The sequence below is a fragment of the Hoplias malabaricus genome, chromosome Y (assembly GCF_029633855.1).
Source record: "Hoplias malabaricus isolate fHopMal1 chromosome Y, fHopMal1.hap1, whole genome shotgun sequence".
Taxonomy (NCBI): domain Eukaryota; kingdom Metazoa; phylum Chordata; class Actinopteri; order Characiformes; family Erythrinidae; genus Hoplias; species Hoplias malabaricus.
In genome coordinates, this window is record NC_089820.1 from 50,808,900 (window position 1) to 50,830,169 (window position 21,270).

The 21,270-nt window shown below is 38.5% G+C and overlaps 1 protein-coding gene across 1 annotated transcript in view; it reads right to left on the reverse strand.

Moving 5' to 3' along the window:
• Nucleotides 1-2,386: 2,386 nt before the first annotated feature.
• The window catches only part of LOC136678043 (anoctamin-5-like), a 39,206-nt gene continuing 20,322 nt past the window's right edge, over nucleotides 2,387-21,270 (reverse strand). The window contains exons 4-20 of the mRNA XM_066655818.1: nucleotides 18,192-18,260; nucleotides 17,487-17,771; nucleotides 15,584-15,703; nucleotides 15,384-15,499; nucleotides 14,629-14,763; nucleotides 14,110-14,215; nucleotides 12,985-13,045; nucleotides 11,757-11,908; nucleotides 11,541-11,615; nucleotides 11,193-11,421; nucleotides 9,966-10,138; nucleotides 9,245-9,342; nucleotides 8,833-8,963; nucleotides 8,370-8,575; nucleotides 7,244-7,443; nucleotides 6,746-6,851; nucleotides 2,387-5,538 (exon numbers count right to left, since the gene is read on the reverse strand). Coding sequence (XP_066511915.1) covers nucleotides 5,305-5,538; nucleotides 6,746-6,851; nucleotides 7,244-7,443; nucleotides 8,370-8,575; nucleotides 8,833-8,963; nucleotides 9,245-9,342; nucleotides 9,966-10,138; nucleotides 11,193-11,421; nucleotides 11,541-11,615; nucleotides 11,757-11,908; nucleotides 12,985-13,045; nucleotides 14,110-14,215; nucleotides 14,629-14,763; nucleotides 15,384-15,499; nucleotides 15,584-15,703; nucleotides 17,487-17,771; nucleotides 18,192-18,260 — 2,496 coding nt within the window. The 3' untranslated portion in view covers nucleotides 2,387-5,304. The remainder of the gene's footprint in view (nucleotides 5,539-6,745; nucleotides 6,852-7,243; nucleotides 7,444-8,369; nucleotides 8,576-8,832; nucleotides 8,964-9,244; nucleotides 9,343-9,965; nucleotides 10,139-11,192; nucleotides 11,422-11,540; nucleotides 11,616-11,756; nucleotides 11,909-12,984; nucleotides 13,046-14,109; nucleotides 14,216-14,628; nucleotides 14,764-15,383; nucleotides 15,500-15,583; nucleotides 15,704-17,486; nucleotides 17,772-18,191; nucleotides 18,261-21,270) is intronic.

The window sequence follows — 21,270 nt, forward strand, 5'->3', positions numbered from 1 at the left end:
GAGCTTCAAACCTGACCTGTTTATATCATTGACATCGAGCACCTCTGATATAACACATCAGCAATGGGAGCCTTATTGCTCATTGGTTGCTTTTATATAGTAAAGGCCACGCGAGCCTCCTGGGGGCGGTGCTATGGTAACCGAAATGTGTATGTGTGTTTGTGTGTGAGTGAGGGTGAGTCTTCAAGATCCCGCTTCTGTGAACGCATAAAAATGTATGAATTATTCAGCAGGCTTCTCCCCACCTGCATCAGAGAGCGAGATTTATGTCCATACTGGGCCACACTTCACTGTAGGGTACATAAGCCTTTCATAACGGACGAGCAGCTGCGATTTTATGCAAATATTTGGAAACCTCTGCTTACATAATCTGGATGTTGATTTTCTAATTGTAGATAAGTCAAAACATTCTCGGAGAACAAGGTTAATATGGCAGCTTTCTGCTGTCATTTATGAGCATTCGGTTTTTTTGGCTATGTACGTCAAAATATGCAAAAATGGGTCGCAGGTGTGTTTAATTTATTTTCACTGTTTAAAAAAAAAAAACTAATTGAAGCATACACAACAAATTCACCCGTGTTAAATAAACACTATTAGTGCTAAAATAATACACGCAATGTGTTAATTTTAGTAATAAATATGTTTATTTATTTTTATTTATTTATTTATTTTTGCGTTTTGTTGTTTCACTAAATTACAAGTGTCAGGACCCAGCACACTTTCAAAAATGTAACATGACTTTTGTTTTATGCCAACTTCTCTTTTGGCCAACCTGTAGAAAAATGCTGTTATAGATATTCTAATATCAGTTACAACAAGGAGATAATGACTTAGTTATAATAGGTACAGTCAATGAAGGTATGAATACTGCACTTCAGGAGAGTCTTCCTCGACGGTGAAACACTGTTGCAAATTAGAACCTCTATTATGAGGTCACGGTGATCAAGTAAACATTCCAACCAATGAGGCTTCAGTATTCAAAATTATCAGAATATTTATCAGTGACAAAATCTCAAACGGTTTTCCGCTCCCTGTGTATTCCACTATAAAACGAAGCCCTCTACATTCCATTAGGGTCCTAAGTGTTAAATATTGGGGTGGCGCTGGTTTGAATACAAATAGATTAATCTCTCAGTGCTGTTACTAAATGTAGAAATCGCTATTTTTATTGCTCGTGAAGTGCCATACCGAGGGAAAAGCGAGCCTTTTGGAATTTAGCCCTAAGCGCTGAACAGAGAACAGTTAGTGCGACTGTCTCCAACGTCATCAAATGGCGACATCTAGCGGTCGTATAAAACACACCACTTTATTGTATCTTTATTTTATTTTATTTGTACACTTTATTTTGGCACATTTCCATTGGAATGCAAAATAACATTTTCATCTGATAAATAATATTATTAATAATAGTTGGAGTAGGAAAAACATACTTGTTCAATTCACAACGAGTCACGCAACTCAAGCAAGAGGAAGATATAGACATTGTAAACATTATAGGGCCAATAATCACATACTGCTACTGTCCAAGAAAAACTAGTAACTCTTTTTCCAATTGTTTGAATTTTTATTTTCTGTATTAGTTCACAGCAACTGACTTTACACTGCCTGAGCAGATCAATACTGATGAATGGACCAACTGAAACACTCTAAAATATGTTTAAAATACATTTAAGGTACGTTTCTATTTAGGAAATACATGTTTTCCATTGGACAGCAACAACATTTATTACAAAATGGCTAATAGCACCGTTATTAATATGTTTTAATGAATGTCCAGAAGTTTGTTGACAACAATTCTGAAAAGCAGGGTCCTCCCCTTGCTGCATTAACAGTCTTTACTCTTCAGGACAAAAATTTACAGTTGATCAATGGTTCTGGTCCAGGAGTTCTACACATGTAAACGTTTCCCTGCTCTCAACACATCTCCTGCAACTAATGAACAGGCCCTTTCTGAAGTGAACTGGTGACAATTCTATATATAAAATGCCAAATTCAGCAAATATTTTATTATGCACTGAAATACTTTGTTATATGAGGTTTTGTAGAGGATGAAGTAGAGGATGTTCCCTTAATAATATAGTGATGGGCACTGAGATAAAGCCAAAATGTGGATCATCTCTGACACTCGGAGAATTACTGCTGTAGTCCCATTCTATGTCATCTGTCAGGAACAGGCACACATTAAAGTGGATTGATTTACAAATTCAATTAAGGATTCTACAAATGTTTGGACATACATTAAGCAAGCCTAATTACACAAGAGTAAACAGACATTTTAAGGCAAGTGTACATGTTGGTCTTGTGGTCCCTATTGTACAAAAATTAATACAAAACAGACAGCATTATATAGTCAGTTATTTCTGATAATGTCCCTGGTTTACATACATTTATTCTTTTTTTTTGCCAATGATAATTTAAGTTTAAAGGCATCATGTTTTAATTTTCTGACATATTTAAAAGGGGCTTTATCATATAATTGGAAAGTCATATATTAATTTTCAACAACAATACAAAAGGAAACATAGCTTAAATGTTACGAACAACATACAACGATAAAATGTGCAACAAAATACATCAACATTACTATGACTGATATAAACTTTACCTCACACTCTGAATGTACACAGAAGCACAGGTTTGTGCAAATGTTTGGGTACACGTCAGACTGATATCCTAAGTGAAAATATATAGACATCCTCTACAGAGAATACATTCCAGTGCATATTTAATCACTGTTTATTCACTGGATATGATACACAATGTTAACTTGGCAAACAAACAGAAATTCTGCACAATAGGATATGGATATGGAGGATATGTTCATTTATTTTCACTTAGAATGTCGACAAAGCATGTCATTTAACCAAGGGCACTGTTTGTCTCTCACAGAAAGATGGCAAACTAAACAGTGTAATCGGTATTTGTGATTATAAACCCTCTGGACTGAAAAGTAATAAAAATCCCATTATGGCACAACCATAAAATACAGACATCTTAGTGTTTGCCAAAGAATCCACATGGAATAAAAAGATATGGGTTTCGGTGGATGGTAAATTGGACACAAAACCTTGCAGGGCACAGCAGTGCAGCCCGTCATGAGCTCAGTGTTAGAGGAGGGGACACACTAAACTCTGCTGAGCTGGTACCCAGAAGGAATAGAGTTGGAGAAGTGTGATATAGACAAGAAACTACACGGAACCAGCTGATTTAACTTGGGAGAGGTAAAACATGAATAGTGTCTTCTTTTCATAAAATCCAGGTGTTTTTTTTTTGTAAAACGCTCTTCAGAACCAGACAACTACAAAATAAATAAATAAATAAGATGAAGACCCACATGTTTCATTACTCTATTAACTACTTTACCAGGCTGTTTCACATTTAACTCATTTTCAAACTGAATGTAGTGCAAAACAAAAAAATAGTTCTTTGTCTACCATACTACAAATTCAGGTTGTGTACTCTGGCTCTGACTCATGTCACATATAATTCTTCACATAATTTCATACAATTCCTTTCTGTTTTTAATTCATCAGGTGACACTATGTAGTCAATGTAAACTGTGTAATCAATGTACACTACCAGTCAAAGGTTGGACACATGCATTTCCCCACAATCTTAGACATGTCCTCTACAAGATTATGCCTATATGCAATTGAAACTTTGATAAATTAATTCGTATTATTCCATACAATTTCCCATTTGCCTTTATTACAGCCTGTGCTATATTAAAAAGGCTTGCTTTCAATTTTTTCAAAGACTTACTCGGAATCATTGGGTGCAAGGCAGGAACACAGCCTGGAGGGGGCGCCAGTCCTTCACAGGGCGACTCAGACTCACACACTCGCACCTACGGACACTTTTGAGTCACCAATCCACCTACCAACGTGTGTTTTTGGACTGTGGGAGGAAACCGGAGCACCCGGAGGAAACCCACGCAGACACAGGGAGAACACACCAACTCCTCACAGACATTCACACGAGCGGGACTTGAACCTACAACCTCCAGGTCCCTGGAGCTGTGTGACTGCGACACTAACCTGCTGCACCACGGTGCTGCCCTTATCTATTATCATGAGTCTATGAAAATGTACTCTACACCTCAAATTTCCAGTGTCCTAGGGTACATATATATAAATATATATATTTGGACTTTTCCCTTATCCTGGTGTCATGATCTTTTTTCACGACTATTTCCTGTCTGTCCGTCCCTAGTCCTGGTTACTTTATGTAGTTAATGTTATCAGCTCCTTTGTTTTGTTAGGTTCTTTGTTAAATAAATTCCTTGCATGTACGTCTGCCTCCTCCTCTTCCCCGCAGTCCTGACAACATTCCAATCTCTCAAAGATGAAAGCTCTATGTGGAAAGCCCTTTCTATTAGAACGTGTCTGAATTTTCGATTGGTAGTGTAAATATTTCAGTGACAAATAAAAAATAAAAATAAAAAAAGGTAAAATAAAAAAAAAAAAAGGTAAATAGTGCACATGAGAGACAAAGACAGACATGATTATACACATACTGCCAATGTTACTATTACAGCAGGAGTGTTCTGACTGATAGTGGGTTCCACTTGACATGTTTTCAGCCAAACAAAACTGATCTGGAATCAAGATCTAGATTATTCTGTAGTTAGAATAAAATGTTACTGATGAGGCAGCAGAATTGTTTCTCTGAACATGAGGATGACAATACCTTACACTCGCGCTCAAAGCCCTTCTATTCAAAGAGTCCCCAAATGGGGGGAAGAAAGAAAATAAAAAAATCAGACCTATGTACAGCCTCCATCCTGTTCATTATTGAGACAAAAAGAAACACACATAGAACTAGAAACAAACAGCAAAAATACAGATTAAAAAAATTGAGAGCTTAAATATCTTTAAAGGGTTAAATAATCATAGTTATGATCATAATATTCACAATAGTCTTCTGCCAGCTGTTAGCCTTTGTGGCAAAACACTGAATTGTTTGTTTCAGTCATAGTCCTGAACAGAACTTGCCAAAAAAAAAAAACATTCCTGTCAGAGAAAAGCCAGCTCAGACCACTGCATGCTGTAAAGAGAAGTCAGATAAGTGCACTGCGGATGAAAGTCAAGCACAGGATCCTGTGTGGCCCTCAGAGATGTTCATTATTTACATTAAAACAGGGTCCAGGGAAGTCAGGCTAGATCTTTGCTTATTCATGCAGTACAACACGATTGTGTAACAGTTCACGATTGGTTTGCTTTCCCAAACTGGGGTACACTGGGTGGCCCTAAAGGCTCTGTATTCCAACAGGGGTACTTGGAGTGTACCTTAAGGCTTGGAAGGTCATTCCAAACATTCTGACAGGACTTCATGCTTGTCTGGACTGGAGGGGAGCAATGAGGATGTCTCTGTGGTTACACAGAAGCTCTGGCTCAGCTGCAGCTTCAGTTTTTCCACCTCATAGGTGTGTAAATATTCTTGCACCAGGTAGCGTTCCCGCTTTATTCGAGCCTTCACCTCAGACGGCACGTCAGGAATCAGCCAGGCCACAAAGAACTTCACCACGAAGACCACGTGCTGAGAGCAGCAAAAGAACAATGTGTATTTCAGAAAAATCTTATGTTTTATGAAAAAGGATGATGCATTAAATCTAGCAGATAATATAATTTTTGTTTTTATCATGATAAGCATGTGTATAGGTATTTCCACATTGAAAAGGAACAAAATATATAATAAACTGAGGAGGCAAATCATTTTCACATGACTGTTAGCTTTTGTCCAGGCAAAAAAAAAAGTTTAGGGTTCTATATCCTTTAAAGGCTAAGCACCACTTAATGGACCTCCATGAATATTTCAAATTATTTTAGTTACTGACATATATAAGTATGAATTAAAATGAAAATAGCTGCTTAATTTGCTTTAAAACTGACAATTTTATTAAATTGATGGAAAAACCCGAGCTCGCTATAGAAATTCTCGAACGCAACCGTGACGTCACTGGTGGACAACAGCCGAACAACGCCGCGGTAAAACACCGTTATGACTGACTGTTATGACAGTATCTAGCTAAATAACCAACATTATTCATGACAATAGCCTAGCAATAAGCTAAACTCAAATTTAGAGGTACCGTTATTCTTGTAAATGTGATCGAAGTCGAACTCGAATTCATCCGACACTATAAACCTCCGTAATGCAGCTACGTAGCCGAGTATAATCTGAGCCACCGAGTTTATCAAGTCAAGCTAACGTTAACGTTACCTCCATGTTACAGAGGCTCTTGAACACCTTTCATTGGTGTCCTTACATGCCCATATTGTTGCAAAAGCGCCAATGAAATAAGCTACAGATAACGGAGTGAGTGGATGGTCCTTTCCAAAGTGCCCGTTTAAAGTTGACAAATTTAGTCCATTTTCTGGATATTTTGGGATCTTTGGGCCATTTTTTCACAGATGTCCCACTGTACATTGAATTATTGCAGCCAAAAACAACACACTTTTTCATCATTTTGCATTAAACTTCTAGAGTTGTTGTCCACTGTCCACCATAGGCAAGACTCCTATTAGACTTTCCGAAAACCGTTTTTCCGAAAAACGGTTTTTTAAACCTTATTCCTTGAATTAGTAAGAAATTAACATGTTTTCTGACTATCAATAAAAACGAGTTAGGAACTCAAATTCCACTGTATTTATTTGTTTGACACTTTCATAGAGCTGGTGCTTAGCCTTTAATTAACTCTAGCCAGAAAAGTTTGAAAGTACTAATTGTAGCCCACTGTCCTCACCTCCATTATGATTATGAAGGCCATCTTGGCTGCCAGAATATGCCAGAACTGCATTGTGTGCGTGTACTGCCTCTCATGGCCTGGTGGGTAGCGATAGTCTCGATATCTAAAACAGTGGACATGAAATTAAAACTGGGCTGTTATCAGAATATTGCTGAACACTGCACGGTGCACAATCAGGGATCACACAGAGGTTATTACATTTTCAGTCAAAAAAGGTAATTTTCAAGAGCTATATCTGAGATTAGATATATGATAAACATAAAGAAGGGAACAGTTAAAGGAAAAAAGTGAAAACTCATGGGTCTCCAAAACTGGAGATTAAAAAAATGATTACCATATATAGAGAAATAAGGGACTACTATGACACATACAAGACATCGAAGACTACGCATCAGATTAACAGTGTTCAGCTTCTTTATAATATGTATAACTTACACAAGAGGTGGTCTCTAACTTTAAAAAGTACTGTAGTATGATTTACACCTGAGCACACACCTGCATAATGTGATGTTGTTATTGAACCAGGCAGGATTCTCCTCAGGATCTGGTTTGTTGAGTAGTTGGATCTCACCGATTTCATACACAGAGAGGCTGTTGTTAATGTAGCCCTCCATAGTGGCCTTGTCTCCCGGGTGGTAGGCATACAGGTACACCAGCCGAGGAATCATATCAGAGGTGAAGGCCATGATGAAGGCCTGCAAAGACAGATACCCAGAACAGACAAATCAGAGCAGAGAAATGCAAATATGTGACCGTACCATTGATCCAGAGGCTTATGTTGGTAATTTGAAGAGATGTGTTGCCATCAAGACAATTTTTTTCTCCAGAAGCTCAATGTCTATTTCAGAAGGACAATGACAGGCCTAAATCTGCATGACTTACAAAAGTGTTGTTTTGTAGAGTGTGTGCACTTGACTGGTCTGACTGCAGTCCAGATCTGTCTTCAATTGACAATGTATGGTGCTGTATAAAGAGGAGACTAGGAATTCGTAAGTTCAGTCCTCAAACGATTAAAATCCATCCATCCATTATCTGTAACTTTTATCCAATTCAGAGTCACAGTGGGTCCAGAGCCTACCTGGAATCACTGGGCGCAAGGCGGGAATACACCCTGGAGGGGGCGCCAGTCCTTCACAGGGCAACACACACATTCACTCACACCTACGGACACTTTTGAGTCGCCAATCAACCTACCAACGTGTGTTTTTGGACTGTGGGAGGAAATCGGAGCACCTGGAGGAAACCCATGCAGACACGGGGAGAACACACCACACTCCTCACAGACAGTCACACGATTAAAATGTACAAAGTAAAAGAAGATGCGATGTGACAAAAGTGTAAACACGCCTCTGCCCCAGTTTTTGAGGGTGTTACAGACATCTTTTTCTAATTTTCTTTATATATTTAACCAGTACAGTTTAGATCATAATTGAAAACAATGAAAAAGAAAACACATTTGTTGGTAGAGCATAAAAAATTTCAATACAAATAACCAATTCATTAAAAAACATGCTATTCGTAAAATAAGTGATTAAAAATAAATAAATAAACAATGATCTAATGAGTGAGACATCATCTAATACTACAGCACAGCATTACAGACTCAGGCTTTGCTACTCACATTTGTGACCACAGAGATGATAGCCACCACGTTTAGGATCTCCTTCCAGGCTCCTATGTTGCGAGCCTTGGCTGCCACTGGCCGGCGGAACTGTGTGGTGAACTTCCATGCGTCTACTCTGACCTCCAAGATGTTGTTAAACAGAGCGAGGAGTGGGGCCAGAGGAAATGAAGCCACAAAGAGTGTGATGAAGCCAAACTGGATCACTGTTTAAAAACAGGACACAGGATAACTATAAACATTTAGAGCTATAATACAGAAGACTTACTACATCAAGTTCTTAATTACATTTTGTTTTGCTGAAATTAATACATCAGTAAAAATAAAACCGTAGATTTTATATTTTAAGTAACATTTTTTATTTTTTACCAATTAAATGTCAAATGATTTTTATAACAAAATGCCTTTCTTATACAAATAATTTCATCTTTGAAACAAGGTTTTAACGAGCAGCAAAACATACCCATCTCCAAGTATTCATAGAACAGACCAAACTGGCTGAAATTCTGTAAATCATGGTCCTGTTCCCATCGACTGTAATGACGTTCTGGATGATTCCTCCCTTTCCTGCTGACCCACCAGTTCTTCAGTAATCTGCCACAAAACATCAGAGATTATGCCTTATTCAGTTCTTAAAACAAAGGCAAATACAACGTTTCTAATAATCCTTGACACTGCTATTACTGTAGTCTCAGAATAGGTGTAGCTGTTAGAGTTATGCATCCAAAACACAGAGATCCAAACACAGCAGTAGTAAAAATAAATTGAAGACATATCAATATAGCTAGCTTCCTGTATTTAACATTAATGATTACGACATATTGTGCATAATAAGTCAGGAAATCTATACGCAGACTAGACTTAAGGACACTTACAGTAGAAGGGCCTCCTGGATGTTCCCCACCAGTTGCTTCCCTGCCATAACAATCACCAGCTGAGTGGTCAGCTCAATCAAACAGCCCCCTGGAGCACACTGCATTGGGACCACAAACTCAGGTTAATAATAAAAATGATCAAATACTAGGAGAAAATGCAACCTGGCATTAGAGTAGGGAAATGTATTGTTTTTAATGGGAACTCGAGGTCCATAATCTTAAAGACCTGCTCATTCCTGGCTGACACAGTGTAGCCGTCTACCTACAATCTGACTTAGATTTTTTATCATCACGCCAAACACTCAGAGAAATGAACCCTGTATATTAACTGATCACATTTTGACATTTAATTTGATACGTCTTACACAATATCCTCTCATAAATATATCCCCTTTATAGACTTTAATCTGGTGTTAGTTAAAATGTTACCCCGGGATAGGCCAGAAACGGTCTGGTCCAGGGAAAGTCAGGATAAGCCAACCTTATATTACCTAGCTTTTTGAGGGCATTCAAAAAACTCCTCTTAGAAAATGTCAGGCTAAAAATAACATAACAAACGGAAAAAAGAACAACTAAAATCTACTAAATCTTTAAGACTGAAAATACAACAGCACTGAGGGCTTTGCTGAGGGAATTTGCTCCAAAATCACACTAGTGAGTTTTGAAATATAAACAGTCCTTCATAAGAATTGGTGTTTTATTTTGAAAAGTATAATCTCACCTCCTCGTTTCTCAGTTTACTCCCAAACATGTATGTGTAGTTACCCGGGTAACCCACAAACTTGCCTTTAAAAAAGGCCACATAGAAGCAGGAGGAATAATAGTTCACAAATTGAAACATGAACATTTTCATGGTCAGCTTGTTCTCATACTCCAAATGTGTCTTAGGGATTTCTGTGGAGAAAAAGAAACAGACATTATAAACAAATCTTTATTATATTATTAATTCATTCTTTCATTTTCTCCAACTATTTTCTTAATATCTGATCCCAGAATCATTGGATACAATGGGAGAGGGGGGGGGGGGGGAGGGAGTGATGAGCTCTCGCCCCTCGCTGCCGTTGTGTGCTTTGCTGAACCTAAGTGTGCTTTTAGGTCCTTTACACCTTTATTTGCTACACAAAACATGGGAATTTCTTTTTTAATTCATCCGAGAATTTACATTTACGTTTCGGCATAGCTGCTCGAGATGAGGCTAGGTACATGAGCTTTGCCTGACGTAAACAAGGACTACTGACGTGCAGACTGACCAATTAAATGTTAGAAGGTTATCGACCAATAACGGTAGCGCTACAGTCAGACCGTCCAATCAGAAGATTTTAGGCTACTTCACCACGCCCCCTTCTCACTCAAGCGAACCAATCGGAGTAGGGGAGGGCGGGACTAGTTTGTGAACAAAACGCTTCTATGTAAGCTCTAGAAGCTAAGTTCTATGTAAGCTCTAGAAAAACAAAATCCCGGACGTTTATTTAAGTCTAAAAAAGAGGACATGTCCGGGTGAAAGAGGATGTCTGGTCCGGTCTGGTATGTTAGTTAATTGATAATGTGATCTAGTGCTAATCAGTAAAATCATGAAACATGATGTGTTGAAACCTGAAAACGGATCATTTCTTGTTATATAATGCAAACCTTATAAAGATAGTTTAACTGTAATCTATAAACGTTGATATCCTATTAAAACATGCATCTCCATTTTTGTCGATTTTTAGTTCAGTAATCACTTGAACACAGTGGCTGTCGTTCACATGGTGCAAAACTTTCATGATGAATGGACAAATAGAAATGCTCCAAATTAAATTAAATATTTTTTGTGTTCACTTCCACTGACATTTAAGGTGTTTGTCCTGCACCTGTAATGGTACTATTTTGGGATATACATGTTTTAATTGGACAGCAACAAACTTAAACTTATATTAACTATTCCAATGACAATAAACTTTTATCATACCCATATCAGTGATCCAGATGGCCACATGCTCATAGAGGAAGTTGAGAAGGAGGATGATGACAAAGTTGATGCAGGATGCAGTGACAGATGTGGCCAGCTGTGGGTTGACCAGAGATCCCACCACCTGTATATTGCTAGTAGGACTATCCTTCATTAGGCTGGCAAAAGCTGCGTACACTGCTAATCTATAGGCTATTACTCCCATCACACAGGCCACAATCATAAACGTCTGAGGAATAAAGAGTGAAGAAAAATACTGTTGGTGGAGTGGCTTTTATCTGATGGTGACATTTATCACTTTCTTTGAAAAGTATTTTTTCCAGAGGCCAGTGTAGTGCAGTAACTTACCCAGAACAAGACTGTAGCTCCAGAAACAAAGAAGCGTGCACACTTGCTGGTGAAGGGCATATATGGCTCCATTTCCTATCATCAATCGGAATTTTAGTATCATTTAGTATTTTAGTATTTAGTAAATGAATTTTTGGAAAAATAAAGCAAATACCAACGTAAAAATTATTTAATTCAAACAAATGAGTTTTAAATGCAGGCACACTCAGTGCATACCTTCGTGATGCGGTTTAGACGCTTGGTGGTGCACTTCAGCTCAAATTCAGGTCTGATTTGAAGCTGCTGCTGTTCTTCTTCGAAATCCACCAGATCCCACTCATACTCCAGCCTCGCCTGCCTCCGCTTCCAGAATTCCAGGAACAAAGTCACTGCAAGAGAAAAAGAATGCACAAGAGTAAGAATAAACATGCACTACAACACATCCAAAATTCCCTTGCTGCAGTAGCAGTTTCTACTGTTCCAATGTGGCTTTATAACTTGGATTTGATGGCATTCAGAGACAAGATTATTAGTGAGGTCAGGTTCTGAGGCTGAAAGTTTAGCTTTGTTTCACAAGCACCACTCTATTCTCTATACTAACCCAGGTGTTGGATAATTCTACATCACTGCAGTGAAATCAGTTCCATTACCACAACCCACTGCTGAAGATTTATACCCCTCAAGTTGATGATTGGTATAATCATGGTGATCTTCAGCACAAACACAGCAGCTCCAAAGCATCCCACTTCATTCCATGCTTCTCTTTGCAGAGTATACACACAGATTAACCATAGCATTAAGACCACCTCCTTGTTTCTAAATTTTTCCACTGTCCATTCTCTCAGCTCCACTGATGACACCGGAGCACTTTGTAGTTCTACCATTACAAACTGTAGTCCACCTGTTGCACTTATAAAAAGTCAACCTCTTGTACGGTCAGTGGAGATGAGAGAATGGACAAAGAGTCTAGAAACAGTGTATGAGCTCTGTCTGCACAACTGAACACCTGGGTGAATTCACTATTTACAAGCATCTACAAACATTTGGACATCTAGAAAAAAGGAGGCAATATATTTAAAAGAAATAATTATTTAATTTAATTGTTACTTGGTTTTGAACAAAGCCAACTGCCAATAGAGAAAACCATCTGGAAATCAACTGCTCATGCAAAAGCTATTCTTATTGCTAGGAGAAAGTGTATTTCACACCTATAATCAAGAGACTCATTATGCATCATATAAAAAAAAGTCCTGCTGGGCATGCTATGTTTTAAAAATTAAGCAATTGCACAGATTCAGTCAGCTGCCCTATGAGGTCAAAATAATCAGAGGAAAAAACAAAGAAAGAAAGAAAAACCTGGGACCAGAGCTAATTAAAATAAATATGGTATATAATCTCTTTAAGTGGCTCTCCATTAGGTGGCGATATTGAGCTGTTTATTTGTATCAGGAAGCTACAAACTCACCCCATATTCCCATGAAGATGGCGAAAAACACTGTTCCTTCATTGTCAAATAGATGGGCTTGCTGTGGAAGGAACAGAACCATTAAGAAAAGATACAGCACCATAAAAGTGATAAGAAACATCCACATTGACTGCCCCATGAGAAATGGGCCCTTCTTATTCTCAACGGAAACATGACTAGACCTTTTGACTAATGATTTGTTAGTATGGTCTTATCCATTTCATTTGAGTTCCCACATACTATAGAGCAGCATATTTAATTCTAGTTCAGCTTACTTTCAGAAAAAAAATGGTGTCACTATGTTCAATGCAGCACCACAACCACAACTTAGCATCAACTAACAAGCTAACCACAAACCTTTATAATCTTACCAGACTTTACTGCCTGCCCAACATGTTAGCCACAAGCTAGCATCTTAATTCCAATCTTACACATTAGTCCACAATATTTTTGATAGTGGTCAACTGATATTTGAGCCAAGAACAAAAACACGTCACAAACAAACAGATGCTAAATTAGAATGTGCCCCTCAGAATATTCAAATTAATATTTTATTACATACAGAGTTGGTTAAAAAAAAAACCTTAAAAACGAGCCTCTATTTTGTGTCCTATTCTAATTTTTAGTTTTTCTTCCCCTGTTTGTGGCATGGTCAATATCAAGAACTGAATTACATTTAAATTTAAATTTGTTTTGGGTTATTAAAACAATTGCATAGTGCAGGGATTCAAATTAATCTGAATTAAGATTGGCCTACCCCTAGTACACTGTAGTGGTTGCCAGAGATTGGGTGGTGCTGAGACTCACCGGGGGAGCTCCCAGCATGCACTGTGGCTTCATCTTTATTTGTTATTTATTTATTTATGGTGTCTATGTGTGTTTGGGCTTGGTATATGGCAAGATGTGTTTTTTGTCTTGGGCTCACCATCAGCGTAAAGATGTCTGCTGGCATGTGTTGCCCCTGGATCTCACTACACAACCAAGCCCAAATACTGCAATTGTGCCCTTTTTAATTAATTGCAGTTTAACTGTATCTCAATACCCATCATCCAAAGTCATTACAATATATTATTAAATATAGGTCTATTCTATAAGGGGGAATAGGCAGTAGATGAGGTAACTCACCCAAGATGAAAGACATGTAGAGTTGAGCTTCCAGTAGGAGCACTTCTTATCACACAGTGGACACATCACAATTTTCCCACCAATATCGGGGTCACAGATTTCCTTACTGAACAACAAACAGAGGGCATGAACATCATTTGTGTTTCTGCAAAACAGCCCTGATCTTTTTTTCAAAAGTTAAGCAGCATGAAGTCTTTTAAGATATAAACAACCTAATTTCATGAGGTTTGATGTGAAATTCTGAGCTCTAGAGAAATAAACACTTCTTGTTTTTAGATTTACCACTAATTTATCATTAACATCAATAATACAGAGGTATTCAAAGATATGCAGGTTCAGTGATTAACTTGCATAATAAATAAAAAAGACTATAATTTTCATAGAAATTGTGACCCTGTTTTATCACCAACACCCTAAATTGAGACACAGACTGCTACATAATCTATGTTTATAGACAGTTTTATTTTCCACAGGGGATAACCCCCGAGACATATGACAACCAAACAAGTTGATGCTTACCTAGTGATGTTATCATCATAGCTGAGCAGACCATATACAAAGCAGATGACTCCCATCACAGCAGCAAAGAACAGCATCTCTGTGTAGAAGCCTAGCCAAGCAAAGTAGATGCCTATCTTCTCACCATAGTACTTCCTGTTGAAGGCATAACAGGAAATGCAATTTTGACAACCTTGTGATATACCAAAGTGTACGTAGACTGAAAGATGAACAGTAATGACTTGTGCTTTGATATTATATACAGAGAAAACAGTTACGTATGAATAGCAGACAATATAACAAACACACAACGTTAGGCATACATAATAAAAGTATACAGTGCATACAGAGTTTTGTCTCATTAGTTACAGCCTTGCTACATATTCTTGAGTTTTGGTTAAGACTGGGTGATGAGTGTGCTTATACAATTCTGTGGTCATTTTAAGGCTGTATTTTTGTGGAGTTCAGCAACTTTTCCAGAGATTCCACTTATTGGTACTGTTCCTCTTTATCAGTGCATGTTGGCCTCATGTTAACTTGGTTGCATAATATGGGTTTGAAGTACAAATGCTGAGTGTGAACATGCTTTTTTGCCAAGACATCCTGCTAATTAGGATTTATTTTATTAATAGCATTATAGCCACTTTTGGATATTTAGTCATTTCAGTTTGTTTTCATGTGGTGTTTTCCATGTTTTATAGGAAATTTCCTGTATTTATTATACTTTATATATCATGCTGTGATATATTTGGCATAGTGTTAAAAATCTTTCCCACCTAATAAGATTAAGTGGCTGTTCCTTATAGAAGCAGAGAAAGCGAGCCCAGTGCTTGTAGAGGTGATATCTCTCACTCTCACATAGTTTTTGATTCGCTTTCTTCCAATAGCGACACTGCAAGGGAAACCAGAATGAGGTACATTCAGTAACAGTTCAGTAAGTAAGCATCCTAAAAAAGTGCCCTAAATCAGCTCTTACATCATGAAGTGGGTAAGCAGAAGTGTAGGTGCCATTGCTCAGAAGTCTCTTAATTCCTGTCTTGTCTTTCTCTTTTCGATCCTCCTTGTAGTATGGACAGCGAGTAAGTATGTAATACACCTGAAAAGGCAGTGTTAAAACGAATTACACCAATATTTGTCCAGAAGGTGAACTTTCCATGGCTATTTCACATTACAGCTCGAAATATGTGTCTGAATCAGAGTGAACTCGACAGCAGTCATCTATTCTTAAATATTTTATCAGGCTCATATTTCATGTGCAGGTCTCTGAAATTCCTTAAGGCCTGTATTTACTCATACTTTAGTTTTTCTTCCTACATGACACTTTTTTCCTTTTTCACATTAGAAGTTTTACTTCATTCTTTACACTTATCTAGTTCCTATAACCTTCTTCTCCCTACATCCTATATGAAATAGCAGATTTTTGTTTTCTCAAGTGGTATCCACACGCCTGTGTGAAAGACTGCCTGAAAAACATCTGACACATTACTCAAATCTCACAGTAACTTGTCTGTTCACATAGGGACTCTCTCACTTGTTTCACAGGAATTGTACTTGGTCTTGGCTTGTGTTCATACTTAAAGGTGTACTATCCAAGATATTGCCACCCGAAGTCGCACTAACATCTCAGAGCCAAACGTCAGCAACGTCCTTCCCTTCAGCCTCGCCCTCACTTTTGCTTAAACACAGCTCGAGCTATATTTATTTTCTCATAGCTGAGAACAAAAGCTGAAAGTGACCATGCAAACAGAGCTTATAACATTCACAATGAACTCATTATAGCCATAAAAAGCTACACACCAGCAAGTATGGACATGGTTCACTGGTACAAGAGAACTATCCCCTCCTCACCAGCACATAGATGATATAAACTGACGTTATCCCTTGGCCAGAAGGGGAGAAAAACCAGGCTTCTACAGGTTCAGAACAAGAGTACAAACGTGACTCTATGGACCATGGCAGGTAAAGTGGCAGTGAATTTAGGCTGTCCTTCATTGCAGTAGTTAGCGTCTCATACAAATTTCCCATTCCACCTTAAATGGTGCTAATGGACATGGTATTTTAACACTGAAAAATTTAAATAAATGTAAAAAAGTGCTGTGTAAGTGCCCTGAACTGAAAAGAAAATTACAAGTTGGATTTAGAGCAGCTTTTAAGGTGGAATTGGAAAACGGAATAAGATGCCACACATCAGAGATTAAAAAAGCAGGAATCTACCTGCTAAGAGGGGAGTTAACCAAGTGAAAGCAGTATTTCTCAGTCGGCCACTCACACCACATCAGTGGGGAGAGGACTCACTGACCTGGAAGTCCATGAATTCCAAGCCTTTCAGCAGAACTCGGTGTTCTCCATATAAAAAAAAAAGTCAGTCCAGCATTGATTCTTGTCTTGTTTCCACAGGGAGGCACTATAGGCTGTCCCAAGGGTGAAAATGGCAAAACAGCGCAGAGTCGCTTCTTTCTCTGCTCATGGAGCCTTAAAGGGAATGTCTACAATAGTGGGGAAACACAGTTCTATCTGTTTGTTTACATTCAGAAGCTCCGTATTTGGAGACATTTCTAGCTTAAATGATCAGAAACAGCAAATGTCATTCAATATTATTGACGTATGGAGCAGGAATAGATCCATATCCTTAGCTCAAATAGTGCTTAAAGGGCACAGGACACTTGTAAGTAATGCTAGGTTTCATCAGGTTCAGACCATTTTTTAACCAGTTTGGTTATGGTTTGCACACATAACTTTGTGCTGGGTAATTTTTAAATACAATTTGCTACAAAAAGGTTCCGAAAAAAAATGTAGGGCATTTTTAAAGCCATCTTTCATAAGCAGCTAGAAAAACTAAATCTAAAAACTCTGCACGTGTGCTGTGGTGGCTGACTTACGATCCTGTTGCGGGTGGACGGGGGAAAAAATGAATCCTTGTCATTAATGAGGAAGAAGTCAGCCTTGCTCTTGTCGAAGGGGGCAGTGAAATAATCGGGGTCAGGCTTCATGATTTCTGGAGGCAGGCGGAAGGGATGGGTCAGCCACTCCAGAGGAACCTCCCGAGCTTTGGGGATGTCGCTAGCCTTGAATGGTACCTTAATCTTCAGCACATCTGCATACGTGATTAAGACCTCCCAGGGGGCATGGATCTTTAGATAGTACGTCTTGCGATCATCAGACTCCTTTATGTAAAAATGAGGAGAAGAAAACGTTTCAGCTGATATGCAATATGTCCATAACCCTATGACTGCATGATATAGATATATCTATGTTAAAAGATTGTAAACACCCCTTACAAGGAATCAATTCAGAGACCGCAAATAAGAACACAGATATTTAATTGTGTACACACAGAGGGTGTAATCTTCTTAGAAATACATGAAATGAAATGGGATGCTAAAGGCTGCCACACATGATTTTACAGGTCACTAAGCTCAATGCCAAGCACTGGCTCAAGGGGCATACATTGGTGCAACTGTATTTTCTTAAAATACTAGGCATTTGAGGTCAGAAATCCAATTAAATGAAGTGTAATGCATGGCAGATGGACTTCTTGCTCATTGACCCTCAGGGTATATCTCTCTGGGAGTTCATAATCTCACCCATTTATCCTCAGTCTCCAACTCCAAACCAGCTTTCAAAAGGTTTGCCTCGTATTCTCTTCTCCTCTCCTATTCACAAACACAGAAACAAACAGAACATTATTCTTCTTGCATTGATTCCAGTGGCACAGTCCAAAGGCCACTTATGGAAACATTAATCAAAAATCAGGGAAAATAGCTGTTGATGCTTAGTCAGTCTACGATAAATCATTTTACACACTTTCTTCTCATTTCCAGTCAGTGTTCTATCCAGCTAAACTTTTTCAGATGCCTAATTTAAATTCAAATGGACAGATATTATCCTAAAAGGTTCAGGAGGTTAATTAGGCTAATGTACTTCCTCAAAGAACTCTGAGGCCAGACCACAACTTCTTTTGCTGATGCAATGGCACTGAACAGTTTCGATTTTTGAAGGCAAACCATCCAGATCTGACACGTCAGCTGACAGACGCCCATGCTAGCTACTACTGTGGGACCCTTGGTCTGGGGTATCACCTGGATTTGAACCAATCAGTCATAATCAATGACAAGAAATAATTTTATTTTCTTTAAAACTGCAAGTGACACAAGAATCACATTGATTTATATTCTCTGAATAAACCAGTTTGGATACACATAATAAGTCAGACAGTTAAAATAAACTTATATATAATGTGGTGAAAAAAGTTACTACTTTAAATAATAAGCCTGAATGGATGACGGGCAGCAGCTCACACAGCTCCAGGGACCTGGGTTCAAGCCCTGCTGCGGGTGACTGTGTGTGAGGAGTTTGGTGTGTTCTCCATGTGGAGTTCCTCTGGGTGCTCCGAATTCGTCCCACGGTCCAAAAAACACGTTGATAGGTAGATTGGCACCTCAAAAGTGTCCGTAGGTGAGAGTGTGTTAGTGATTGTGTGAGTGTGTTGCCCTGTGAAGGACTGGCGCCCCCTCCAGGGTGTGTTCTTGCCTTGCACCCAGTGATTCCGGGTAGGCTCCAGACCCTCCGCGACCCTGAACTGGATAAGCGCTTACAGACAATGACAAAATTTACAGTCTGATATAGGCACAAGAACCAGTGTGTAGTTTATCAACATCATTCATTCATTCATTGTCTTTTCCAATTCAGGGATTTGGTGGGTCCGGAGCAGGCAGGAACACACCCCAGAGGGGGCTCCAGTCCTTCGCAGGGTGACACACACTCACACATTCACTCACACCTATGGACACTTGAGTCGCCAATCCACCTACCAATGTGTTTTTGGACTGTGTGAGGAAAAATGACCCTGAAGCCCATAATAAAAAATTAATTAATAAATAATCTGTATGCAAATGTTGAGAAAATTAGGCTGAAATTCAAGGTGCATTATATAAATGAGACCCCTGGTCTTCTCTGTTAATGAAAAAGCTGGCAAGATGAATTATGACTAAACTACAGTGCACTGTTTAGAACCCTTGGGAGAAATAAAGATCTGCGGTTTATTTCTGGAGCAGGGTAATCTAATAACTTCACACAGCACACTCTGGACCCAGGGCCGTTTCAAATTAAGAGTAACCAGATGAGCTAGTGCACAACAGTCATATCCTGTGAGTCTGACATGCTGAGGGTGTTTAAGCCAAGGTTTTATAGGTCAGTATTCTGCATGAACATGTTGGACCACTACAGTTTGAATCAAAAAACACTTTATAAAATTCTGAAAGTATTACATCACTAACTCTCCAGCAGTGAGTAAATATATGTAAAATATTGTTACTGTTCCGGTACCCAGCCTTTGAGCACATGTTTAAGGCTTGGGTTTCTGTCTATCCAATCCTTAAAGCACAGATATTTATTAACTGCTAGTTTAAAAGCTTTAAAAAACAGTTGCATTTCTAACAGGTGCTTTCCAACACACCTTTTGTTTGCACTCCACTCTCAACAGATTATTTTGAAAGAGCATTTTTTTTTTCATAAAGTGCATGTTTTGGCTTGTAGATCAGTTCCATGCATACCCTGCCTGTATACAATGGTATTCATATATAAATTAATATAGAGATTTCATACAGAATCATATTTATTTTCACCTGAAACCTATAGGTACAGACTAAGTGTTTCTGGCTCTGAGTGTCACTGTAACAGAAAATGTTAGTATTACAAGGTTTTCACAATGAAATTATGCTGAAATTGAACACAGGAGACTATCTGACCTGAAGGTCATTCTAAGAAATCACAGCTCTGCTGTTTGAGTGTTGTAATCTCCACTGTGCCATGGTTAGTCACATGAAAGCTGTTAGCTGTTTCTCAATCCTCAACCCCACAAACCACATCTCAGTGCATCATCGCTGTAGCCCACATACAGACAGGATATTCTCATATTCTCTACTTACAAGCTGCTAATGTTTGCTTGCATAGTAAAGCAACAACCAGTCTTACATCATTATAAGGATGTATTTCTGGTAACCATTTAAAGGGCCCCTATCCTACATTTCTAGCTTCATTTGTTTGTGTACCAAATATGGTCAAGAAAAACATCTTTAATCTTAAGAATTAAACTGTATGTTTAGGTCCTCTGACCATATATGAGCACTTTATAGTTCTAAAATGTTAGACACTAGTGCATCTGCTACTCTGCATTCTTTGTTTGCCACTTTCACCCTGTTCTTCAAAAGTCCGGGACAAGACTGAACAGGTATTATTTGCATGGATTACTGCAATGATAGTGATTTGATGGTGGTGTGTTATTGTGTGTAGTATGTAGAGTATGTAGATTCAGAATACTCCAACCACCAAAAAAAAGTGTCCTTTGAGCAGTGTCCAGTGACAACTGTTGAAGGGCTAGAGTATGTACAACACAAACTGTGCAGCAACATGTGCTACCGTCTCTGACTTAACATCTACAATGTGGACCAACAAAGCTGACAGTCAGTGGACACAGTGTGGACAAAAAGCTCATTGCTGTGTCTTATCCACTCATACCAATGGAATACACATTAAAACACCACCAGCACTGAGAAGGATCCACCACACAAATCATACCTGTTATGTGGTGGTACTGTGTGGGGCCTGACCAATGAAGAACAAAGAGAAAGGGGGCTAGAAAAGTATACAGAGCAACATTCAATG